General features: G+C 41.5%; 2 protein-coding genes across 2 annotated transcripts in view; one reads left to right on the forward strand and one right to left on the reverse strand.

The window, feature by feature from the left end:
• Trappc3l (trafficking protein particle complex subunit 3L) overlaps window positions 1-5,950 on the reverse strand; it is a 64,595-nt gene extending 58,645 nt beyond the window's left edge. The window contains exons 1-2 of the mRNA XM_076916503.1: window positions 5,830-5,950; window positions 1,073-1,146 (exon numbers count right to left, since the gene is read on the reverse strand). The gene's annotated coding sequence lies outside the window, so the exon portion shown is untranslated. The remainder of the gene's footprint in view (window positions 1-1,072; window positions 1,147-5,829) is intronic.
• Window positions 10-5,615, forward strand: Calhm4 (calcium homeostasis modulator family member 4). The gene is made up of 2 exons (XM_034524949.2): window positions 10-829; window positions 2,604-5,615. The coding sequence occupies exons 1-2, from the start codon at window positions 269-271 to the stop codon at window positions 2,988-2,990; spliced, it is 948 nt and encodes a 315-aa protein (XP_034380840.1). The 5' UTR covers window positions 10-268; the 3' UTR covers window positions 2,991-5,615.
• Window positions 5,951-12,041: the final 6,091 nt, after the last annotated feature.

The following is a 12,041-nucleotide window of genomic DNA, read 5'->3' on the forward strand; positions in this document are numbered from 1 at the left end:
GCAAGTGTGCTGTGGTCATCCCTGATGTGACCCTGAGACGTTCTCTTTTCAAAGAAAACTGAGATCCCTCCCTTTCTCCCAGCTACGATCTGGTATAAATTTATTAGCTCAGGATTCACAAAGTATATAAGAGAATCCTTTAAACATACAAGGATGTTGGGTTACTTGACACAACCAGTTAAACCAGTACTATCCTATAAAATGGTCACAGCTGGTAGAGTTTAGCCATCAGAAAGGGCTACCAGCTGGCTGTGTCAGAGCTTCCACCATGAGCCCAGATCTCAATTGTATTTCGTCTTCTCTGCTCAGAAGTGAACCGTGCATCAATTCTTTGATAGCGATTTTGACCGTTTGTGGGCAGCAACTGTTCTCCTCTTACACATTCAGTTGTCCATGTCAAGTCGGAAAAAATTTTTATTATGGTTCAGCTTTTCTTGTGGTTCCTGCCTTGATCCTTCTGATTGCTGGCTATGCTCTACGAGGCCAAATGTGGTCAGTTTTCAGCGAGTACTGCTGCTGCAGCTGTACCCCTCCATACCGGAGAAGCAGCCCTCTGGAGAGGAGGTTGGCCTGCCTCATGTTCTTCGACATCACTGGGAGGGCTCTGGTTGCTCCACTGACATGGCTGACGGTGACCCTGCTGACAGGTACCTACTATGAATGTGCAGCAAGTGAGTTTGCCTCTGTGGACCAGTACCCAATGTTTGCTAACATCACTCCTAGCAAACGGGAAGAGATGCTAGCTGGATTTCCATGCTACACGTCAGCTCCCTCTGATGTAATTCCAGTAAGAGATGAAGTGGCTCTTCTACACAGATACCAATCACAAGTAAGTTCATGACCCCCACGCCCCCTCCCCACAAACCCCCTACCCCTCATTGTCCTACTATTCCAAACTTGTTACAATCTCTATGAAGACACTGAACATATTGCAGGTCTACTGTTTCTCATATTATCTGAATTCAGAAGATATGTTAGAGCCCATGTATCAAAATGTATTCTACTGGACAGCTGCATACACATAGATAGGATGTTGGGGATTAGTAGACCTGTTTCACTCCTGTCACCTTACCTTAGTAACCAAGTAGTTTGGTTGTTGTTGATTTTGTTGTTCTTCTTAGTTGTACTTCTCCATGCTTTCCATTCCTAGTTGTGAAAGAAACACCATAATAGACTCTGTCACTTAAATGGTTGTGAGTGAGAAAATGAACTAAGACATTTAAAGAGCTCATGACTGTACCTACTTTCTGTTAAAAATAGTGAATTTTAATAATATTACATAGATTATCAGTAAAGTGCCCTATCATTAAATATCATTTTTCTGCATGTTTCCACATTTGTGTTCTTCTGTACTAAAAATATTTTTCTGGAATTACAGGAAGCTCAATTTTGTTTTTAAAATCTCCAGTGGTGGTTCTAAATGTAATGCATGTGGACAAATTAGTGTCAGAGAGATGGTACAGGAAGAAGACATGAGCCTGCAATACTTTTAGGTTAAATTCCAGTAGTGCAGTTTTATATGTTGGCAAGAAAACCACATGACTTTCTCCAAGGAATGAATTCAAACATATTTTCAAAGTACTAAACCTTAAAGCACTGATTACAAGGGCTTCCATGGATTTTGGCCTCTTATCTTTCAGTTGTTTAGATATTGATCATTTAGAAAAAACAAAATCAAGACACAGAATCCTGAAATGCTGCATTAATACCCAATCAAAGAAAAGTCAGAAAATGTCCATTAAGATACTATTTGTCACAATTGTTTTTTTTTTTTTGTGGTCATTTTGTTGTTTGTTTGTTTATATTGACTAATCACAAAACCAGCTCAGGAAGAGGAGCTTGTGAAGGCTTGTAGGAGAAAAGCCAGAGGCAGAGGACATCTGCACTGTTAGAATTCTTCCTCATTAAACCTTGCCTTTCTCATTTACCAGTTGTTAAATACGTTTAAGAGAATGATACAGAGGGGAACAAAAGAGTCTATGACAAAAATATCCAGTGTTTAAAATGCAGGAACTAAGTAGTCACAAATAGACCTAGTTTATCTAAAAAGGAAAACGGTAAGGAACTAGGTATAGCTCATAGTTGCTTACTGACTTCTTCTCCTACAAGAGATAAGCGGAAGGAGAGATGCAGGAAGACGTGTCTGTGAATACTTGGTAGCAGGTCACTGAAGACCTTGGGAGGCTGCCATTAGTGTCCATCACAGCGTCATTTTCACCACTGTTATTATCAAATATTAATTAAGCCCCCAACAAAGATTGGGTTATAAGCAAAGGACAAAGTTTAAACATTTTATATAAGGTTAATTGGTGGTTTATAGCGTCTATCACTTCAAGGATGGTACTTATAATCCATCCCACGTTAACAGGTCAAATTCTTTTGTAATATGAAGGCTCTGCTGAAATGGCTTAACCTGTCCTTCTATCACAGATATTTCCATACCAAATGATCATCATTGTATAGAATATATTAAAAAACGGAAGCACAGATTTTACCCACATCTTAGTTCTGAGGTCTGTTGGGCTCCCTCTTCCCACAGCTGTTTCTTGAATATTTGTTGCATCAATGCTTGAACCCACTAATTTCTTGATGATTGTTTGTAGATGTTGGGCTGGATTCTGATTGTTTTGGCAACCGTTGTTCTCCTGGTCTCCAAATGTCTGGCAAGATGTTGCTCTCCCCTCACCTCTCTGCAGCATTACTACTGGGCCAACCACCTCTACAACGAGAGAGTGCTCTTTGAGCAAGCTGCCCAGGAGCATTCCCAACTTCTTATCAGACATCGAATCAAGAAAGTGTTTGGCTTCATTCCTGGGAGTGAAGACATCAAACATATTCGCATCCCTTCGTGTCAAGACTGGAGAGAAATCTCTGTACCCAATCTTCTATGTGTGGGTGACACCTCACAGGGTCCCTATAGCTTCCTTGGAGACAGGGTGGTTGAGGAAAACGAGGAAGACAGACAAGAAGGTATTGAAATGAAACCTTGAGAGACACACCTTTCAAAGTCCAGGGTGCCTGATTTTTTTTTCTGATGCTAGAGTTTCGGTACTATCTCTTCTTTTCTTTCTCTCTGACACTTAAGGACAGAAGTCCACCCAAAATCCTATATATAGATCATATATATATGCATCTTTATGCAGTTCCATCACATGATGATCACATCACATCATGATGAGCATTGTGTCATGATGGTCCATTTTGAATGGGCATGGAATTTTAAGTCAATTGGAATTTAGCTGTGTTGCTCAGTACCTGTGCAAGTATCAATAATTTTGAGTGCTATTTTGTCCTATGCTCATAATGGCTCCCTCAGAGGCCTACTGAGATACTAATGTGATGGCAAGAAACATTTACCACTATGCTTTTCATAAAGTGACCACGAAACAGCATCACTTTCCTCTATCCTCTCCAAATTTCATCTCCCATCATACCTCGATCTAATTTTTGGTTTTTCTCCTTGTCTTCACTTAAATGATATGTTTTTATTACCTTTTCTCTGTAGATGCAGCTGACTAGAGAGGAAGGTAGAAGGAAATGCTCTTTCTTAAGTGGTAACAGTGAGGAAGGTTTTGAGTAATGTCCTGTGCTCGGGGATGATGGTGGATCACCACATTATCATTACCATTAGGTTATTCTCAGCATCACAGTAGGGGTGTCTTCATGACAACTTCTTATAAACTTTATTCTAAAGCTTCCCCTCTGTGCTCCACAACAGAGGCCCCAACTGTAACTTTTCCTTGTCAAATTTTTCTTTTATGCTCCCAAACTTCTTTAAGGAGCTAAGGAATGAAGTTGTATGATTTCTAGTTGTCTCTTGAACTCAAAGCAGCAGGTGCAGTGAGGGGAAGAGGTGCTGGAAAGATGGTTCATTGAGTCAGAGCAACTACTGTGCTGGTGAAGAACCTGATTTTGGTTCATAATCATGTTTCATGTCAGGTGGTCCATGCTACCTGATTCCAGATCCAGGGTATCTAACACCTCTGACCTCCACAGGTACCTGTCTCACAGAACCATAACCCCACAGAGAAACATACACATACATGATTTTAAAAATAAATAGAACCTGGGGCAAGATAAACATTAGAAAATGTGTCTTAATTAGATTTGCTTCAAACCTGATTTCTGTCATGTTCACTTAAGCACCTGGCTCATGGGCCCAGTGAGGGACCTCGGGGTTTTTGTTTATTCACTTCTTTAGCCAAAACAATGTTTGATTGCCAGAGAACCAACTGCTGATGGTCACCTTGACTTTCAAGATCAACTAACTGGATTATCTAAAATGCCACCAATTTCTTATTAATGTATTTGTATACAATTATGGAAGATTCTATTTTGTGTCAAATTCTGGGTGCTTTGTTTTGACAGAAACAAGTAAGAAGAAATTTTTGAGAAAAGGAAATTCTTTCAGGAGGTTCCCTAATAGTTTATTGCTTAGTGTGACACTTTGCTTGGCCAGAAGATTGTCCTGAACTCACTATCAACCAATGATAACCTTATGAAAGTCAGACCATCTCTATGGGGCTTAACTTGTTGATTTATAAAGTAGAAATAATGATACCTTATCTTGTGGAAGTCAAGGAACTGAACCACATGAACTACTGAAGTCCTTTCCTAATCTGATAAAATGTTTATATTCACTGTTATATAGGTTAATCCATGTGAATAGAGCAGTGGTTTTTAACCTTCCTAATACTGGCACCCTTTAATACAGTTCCTCATGTCGTGATGACCTCCCAACCAGTAAAATTATTTGTGTTGCAACTTCATAACTGTAATTTTGCTATTGTTATAACCCATAATGTAAATATCTGTGTTTTCCAATGGTCTTAGGTGATCCCTGTGAACGTTTCATTCAACTCTTATGGGGTTGTGACACAGACTGGGAACCACTGGTATACAGTATTTCTATACAGTTGCCTCTTCACTGAGTTGTATCTTTATCTTTCTCTAAAAAACATCAACTGACATTCTGCTTTTGAAAGAACATTAAGAGTCACTTCTTTCAGGTGGCCTGGGAAAGCTAGCACTACCGTATCAATTAACTGTGTACTCAGGGCTGATACAATGTTACAGAAGCAATTTTGAAAACGTAGCTAAAGTAGATGTACACTGTGGAAGACCACTCAGTTCCCTCCAATAGGAAAGTTAGTAAATATGGAATATCTCATCCATTTTATTCTCAAAATTCCCATAAAGCTCGAGAATTCTCTGTCTCTACTGATCCAAGAGTTTTACAATTCCTCTGTCCTGGGACTTACTAGTAAATGAATCATCCTCACCAAACTCAGAATTGGTTTATTAGTTTTCAGGACCTTCACCACTAAAGAGACTCTTCAATAAGGTTTTCAATTAACAGCACAATCAAAGAATGTATGAAGTTATAGTGTTACATCACCAGAAAGATTAATAGTTCCTTAGGACTTAATTGGACACAGCCTCTGCCAGCTTCTAAAGCCCTCTCCTCATCAAACTCAGACAAAGATTTTCTCAGACATAGAAAGCTTACCTTCTGAGCCAGTTAATTGTGGTCTGGCTTTTTGGTAAAGGACATGGAGAAATCCTGATTTACATGGTTTCAAAGAATTCCTAGCATCTATATGAATGCATGAAGAATAGCATATATACTTGGGATTTTTTTGTATTGTGTATCATCTATTTCAAGTAAAGTAAATTGATACCCCCCTCTTTTCATGTATTCTTTTGTTCTGCAGCTAGCTAGGTAAAATTTTTTTCATTACGAACATGGCCTTCCTCTCCTTTATGCTAAATGGATTTATGTAATTATAAAACATATAATTAAAATCAATTATATGTGCTAACACCTACCTTATATTTTGCTGCCAAGTTCTTTTGGCTGGCACATCAAATTCTGTGGCTTGGCAGAGATAGACTTGCTGACTTCTCCTTTGTCAGCTCCACTACTCCACCAGGATTCAGATCACCTTCCTAGGAGAAAAATAAACCCAAAGCTTAGCTCTGGCTGATTCTGACTCCTTCATGGTATCAAAGCTGAACTGCACAGACCTTACTTACACTTTGTCCTTCTCCTTAACTCTGAACTCATTTCCAGCTGTGTTTTTGTTTAAAAGTTTAAATTAATGACTACAATTAGAAACAGCAGTGTGGTTCTCAGAGTTTAATAGCACTTCTGCCTTTCCAGAGGATCTGAATCCTGTTGCCAGCACTCACACCTGGTAGTTTATAACCACATGTAACTCCAGTCCTATGAGATCTATATCACTTCCTTTTGCCCTCCTCTGGCACTAGCGTGTGTGTGTGCGTGCACTCACACACACACACACACACACACACAAATAAAAAAATAATTAAAAAAAAAGAAGAAAGAAAAAAGAAACACCAGTATGGGTTTGCTGTTCTCTTGCATCTAGTTTGTACTAAAAGGCAAGCACAAACAAACCATTACATTTTGATATCACATAACTAATTAATAGGCTGTCTGAATTCAGAGTACAAATATATTTTTTAGCTCAAGAAATCCCCAAATATATAGACACAACTTTAGGTTCAACATGCAGCATACCAAAAATTAGTATGTGATCAAGAAAGAGCAGAGTTACAGGCTTGGGGAACGGACAGAGTTAAAACGGGTTGTGTGAGCTGGAAGGTAACGAGTCCACAAATGTGACTTCCGGACGGAATAGCGCTCGGTGATTCCAGACAAGCAAACTGCATTGTTCCAGACGGAATAGCGCACGGTGGTTGAAGACAGGTGAGCTGCATCTTTCTTGGTGGAGCTTATTTGGCTGTTGTAAACAAGAATGATGAATCAGTCTTTAAACTCAGCATCTAGGGAGACTGCAGCTTTCACTTATGGCTTCCTCTGTTGCCATCTAGTGGTTTATATGAGTATATGCACCTATCTGTAGTGGGTGACTGCAGTACCAATGGAGCATTAAAAAGTTATGAAATCTGAAGCAGTACAAACATTGAAACATTTAAGATAGCAACATGAGGGATTTGAAATGCTCCATCAGTAAATCTACACAAATATTCCCCACTTGAAGAAAACACTCTCGCCGGGCAGTGGTGGCACACGCCTTTAATCCCAGAACTTGGGAGGCAGAGGCAGGTAGATTTCTGAGTTCGAGGCCAGCCTGGTCTACAGAGTGAGTTCCAGGACAGCCAGGGCAACACAGAGAAACCCTGTCTCGAAAACCAGAAAAAAAAACAAACAAAAAAAAAAAACAAAACTACTCCCAGAATTACAACACTCTCAGAATTACCATCACCCTGTCCAGGAGTCTCAGGTTCTCTCTCTCTCTCTCTCTCTCTCTCTCTCTCTCTCTCTCTCTCTCTCTCTCACACACACACACACACACACAGAGGCTCATGATGACAGCACTATAATCTTGTTTCATTCAGAAGGCCATAGTTATGACGGGTTGACGTGGAGGTTAGTGAAACACTGTCTCTCATTACTCATATGACCTTATGGATGTCAGTCTCTCTGGAACTTTAATTTTCCTTTATACAAGACAGGAAAGGATGATTAAGTTGTAAGAGTCGTTGAGTGAAATACTACTCTGAGCACAGACTTATTTGCAGAGTAGTTCTATGGAAATCTCTATTGAGCAAATTCCCTTCAAAGTTAAACATATGTATAGACACAATCACATGCCACAGGACTTATATTCAAAGACCTCCACACTCTAGTCTTTGCAACTCATCAGTGTTATTTTGATGGGAAAAAGGCATTTGGAAGATACAATACAAGTGTTTTTAGATGAGGAGGTCTAGTCCCATATAGTCACGAGTCATTCCTCCACAGGAAGAATCAGTCAGAGAAAGTGTAGGGCTATTCTGGGAGAATCACAAACTATGTCTACTCACCACAGATAGAGAAGTAACAATGAAGAGACCAAAGAAACAATTCTACCAAGTTCGACTTGGCAAGCCAAGAAATTTACTGGAACTGCTCATAAGAGTACAGGTGAGGGGTTGCTTACAGGAAGGAGCGACTCTAAGGGAAGTGCGTCATCGCAGAGCCCAGTCCACATGGGTGACAACTCACACAGCCTACACCCCTGCATCTCTCTGCATCATCTTTACTGCTTATGTAACTTTCTGGTAGGAGAGGTCTTGTGAATCAGGTTAGTTTTGAGGTCTCCTGGGACTCTTGAATCACTTACTCTCTGAGTCTTGAGGATCCTCTAATCTGGAGGAAATATTTCAATTTGGAGTATATTGGCAAATAGGAGAAGAAAGAGTCATTACTGAGTGTTCATCATCCCTGACAAACAGTGCCATGAGCTAAAGGACGAGGGCATCCTCTACAAACAAAGAGGCGAAGACATAGACTGACTCTGAGAGCTGGCAGAAGAAACACAGCTCTGCCGACATCTTGATTTTGAGATACAGAGACCTGTCAGACTAGTAAGGATTCTATATAGTTCTTATGAATTACAAGATGATAAATTTGAATTTCTTAAAACCTCCAATTCATAGAAATGTATTATAGTGGTGATAGTGTGGTAGGGTGGTGGCACATATCAACACATAAGAGCTTAGGTATCCAAGACCTCCTCAAGAGCTAGCATCTATCTCTGCCTCTCACCTGCTGGGATTAAGGTGAGCACCACAGCTAGCAATATACATATATATATATATATATATATATATATATATATATATACATACATATATGATACATATATGTATATATGATGTATATGTGTATATCTGATGTATATATGTACATATGATGTAGATATGATGTATATATGTATATATGTATCTATGATGTATCTATGATGTATCTATGATGTATCTATGAATATATGTATATACACATATACATATATATAACACATACATATATATGCTGCATAACACACACAATTTGTTGTTTTTGTCTTGTTTTATTGAGACAGGGTTTCACTGTGTAACCCTTGTCTGTCATTTTTAAAGGAATCTCAAGATTCTCAATTTCTGTGGGACTTTATGGAGTGTGTAAGTTTCATACATCAAGCGGGCTTGCTGTTGGAAAGATTACACTGCCATTCTTCTACTTGAACAATGTCACCTATGACACAGCATATTTAGTAGAATAACTGAAATTCTTCAAGAAGGGTTTTTTTTTTTTTCCCCACTTGAAGATTAAGCCCAAGACATCATTCCTCTGTTCCCCAAAGCAAAAAGCAAGTCATTACAGGCAAAACAAGCAGTAAAGATTATTACAGAATTCTGTCCTCCTTGCCATCAGAGCGCCTGGCCTTTGAGTTTTCTCTGAAGCATCCTGGATTCAGGGGTGGGGCATGCGAATGAAGATGCATTGCACAGCAGCTTTACGCCCTCCCGTGGCCATTTATTCTGCTCTCCCAGGTGCCAACTCCCGCCTGTGTCCCTAGCTGATAGAGTGGCCAGGCCCCGCATTAGCTGCACCCTGGTGTTAGGAGCCATGCTGCGTTTGCTGAAGTAGCTATACACTCGCCATTATAAGATGGCGCTGGCTTCCTGTTCCTGGTTCTTCTTGGCCTTGGTGTCTGCAGCTGTGCACACTCGTAGGCGCGAATTCTCCCGCTGATAGTACTATCAGTGGATATGTAAATGAGACCCCAGTCTGTAAGCCAATGAGGACAGATCATGTCTCTTTGATAGTATATAAGTCAGTACATTCTGGGGCTTGGGGTCCTTCCTTTGTTCTCCATCTTGCATCCTTCTAACTAAAAGAGCTGTAACAATAAAAGACGCTGTCAGAAGAATCTTGAGTGTGACGTGCTCCTTATTGGCGAGGTAGCGTGTCGCACCCTGGCATCCAGGGTGGGCTACCGTAGACGCCAGCAGTCTGAGATAGGACTTTCTTTGAGTCCTTCTGGTCGGATCGTTGTCTTTTCTGACCGCAGTTCAATTTTGGACATTCTGGGGTGGGCTGGGGGGTGGGGGGTGGGGGGTGGGGGTGGGGTGGATCAAGGACTTCCCACACTGGAATGAAACCTAGGCAACAGTTGACCAAAGTCTGTGTCACATCCCCTGGCCTGGTGCGGTAGGTGCCTGCAACCAGTGTCAAAAGAGACCCTGTTTCAGAAATACAGTGAGCATGGGTTGAGGAAAGCGTTTGGAAGAAGTGTAGTAAATCTGGCTGATTTAGAAAATAGATGGCAGCTGCACAACATTTTCCTGCACATTTTGGGTAAGATTTTTTTTTTTTAATTTGCTGCCATCAAAAAAAAAGCACATTCTAGCCCGGCCTGGTGGTGCTTGCCTTTAATCCAAGCACTTGGAAGGCAGGGGCAGGGGCAGGGGCAGGGGCAGGGGCAGGGGCAGGGGCAGGGGCAGGGGCAGGGGCAGGGGCAGGGGCAGGGGCAGGGGCAGGGGCAGGGGCAGGGGCAGGGGCAGGGGCAGGGGCAGGGGCAGGGGCAGGGGCAGGGGCAGGGGCAGGGGCAGGGGCAGGGGCAGGGGCAGGGGCAGGGGCAGGGGCAGGGGCATCTCTAAGTTCGAGGCCAGCCTGGTCTACAGAGCCAGTTTCAGGACAGCCAGGACTGCACAGAAAAACTCTGTCTCAGAGAAACAAAAGAGAACAACAACAAAAATAAAAAATAAAAACGAAAGGAAGAAATGAAAACACATTCTAGATCTTGAGGGATGGCAGTTGCAGCTAGGCCTGATCACCAGAGTTGGATTCTTGGATCCCATGGTGAAAGAACCGAATCTCTGCAGCAGACCACTTTTAAAAAGATAAAATCTCCAACCGTTATAATCACCCACCCTCTATCTATCTATCATGGCTCCTGCCCCCCATCCAGGCTGGGAAGAATTTCTCAAGGGTTAGAGAGCTCGCATAGCTGGCATGTGAATCAACGTAAACACACTTTGCAGAATCAACTGATAGGCGAAGTTTATACTATGTACAAACTAAGCCACGCCCTCAGGTCTGTAGATAATGGCTGCCAGAACAGGCAGAGAGATTTACTTCCGGGATGAGGTCACTTAGTAAGGGGTGTCTGTTCCTGGAAAGAATCTCACCTCCAGGACTCTATAAGCGATCCTATATGGTCGTTCATTAGGATTAGGTCTGTCTTGTCAGTATGTCTCTCCCTCTCTCCTTCCCTCCACTGAAGGCACAGGACATGAAAGCAGGAGGGAGTTGGTTGGGAAGAGGAAAGGAATGGGTGGGAGGAGAGGGACGAGAGAGAATGAGGGTTGAGTAGGTTCAAACCCATTATACACGTGCATGAAAGTGTCACAAGGAACCTATTTTTATGTATATTTAACATATACTAACAAAACATTCAAATGTTTATGATTGTATTATGATTTAGAATTTTATTACTATTATTTGTTCTTGTTATTATTAGAGGTAAGTTCTCCTCATGTAGCTCAGGCTTGCTCATAGGGCTGTCCAAGTCTTCCATTGCTGAGATGACAGGTTTGAACCACACTGAAAGGTTTGGGATAGTTCTGTTGTTGCCATTTACATTATAAAGACCGTTTGAACTTTGTTAAAATTTATAGCCAGAAAACAAACAAACAAACAAAATTCCCTCAAAGCTACTGCAGCCAGGTGTGTTGGGGTCCACACTAGCCCCACGATGGGGCGGCCAAAATAAATGTTGCAGCCCAGGCAAAATGTTGAGGCCCGGGCCGACCCACGGACCCACGTTTGGGCGGCCACTGTATCCCGGCCAAACAGCTGCTGCTCCAGTCTGCGGGCCGGGGTTCAGCAAGAGCGAGGGTGAGGGCAGACTCAAAGAATGAAGACCAGACAGGGTGTGATTCAATCTCGTTTATTCTTCAGTCTCTCTTCCGCTAAGTGTCTCCTGTCTGATTCTCTATAGTCTCATTTCTACTGTCTGCCTCTGCTTTTTATATGTCTTACTTCTAAGCCACGCCTCTAAGTTACACCTTTAATCATGCCCTTAGGTCTTGTCTCTAACTCTGATCTCTATACTTCTAAGTCATACTCTTAAGTCACACACCTTTAATCTCACGCACCTTTAATCTCACACACCTTTAATCTCACGCACCTTTAATCTCTCACGCCTTTAATCTCACGCACCTTTAATCTCAAGGTATCTAAA

This window comes from Arvicanthis niloticus, chromosome 20, assembly GCF_011762505.2.
Source record: "Arvicanthis niloticus isolate mArvNil1 chromosome 20, mArvNil1.pat.X, whole genome shotgun sequence".
NCBI classification, from domain to species: domain Eukaryota; kingdom Metazoa; phylum Chordata; class Mammalia; order Rodentia; family Muridae; genus Arvicanthis; species Arvicanthis niloticus.

Coding starts and splice junctions, on each gene's coding strand:
- Calhm4 (XM_034524949.2), top strand. CDS start 269: ATGAGCCCAGATCTCAATTGTATTTCGTCTTCTCTGCTCAGAAGTGAA. Junction 830..2,603: donor TACACAGATACCAATCACAA/GTAAGTTCATGA, acceptor GATTGTTTGTAG/ATGTTGGGCTGGATTCTGAT.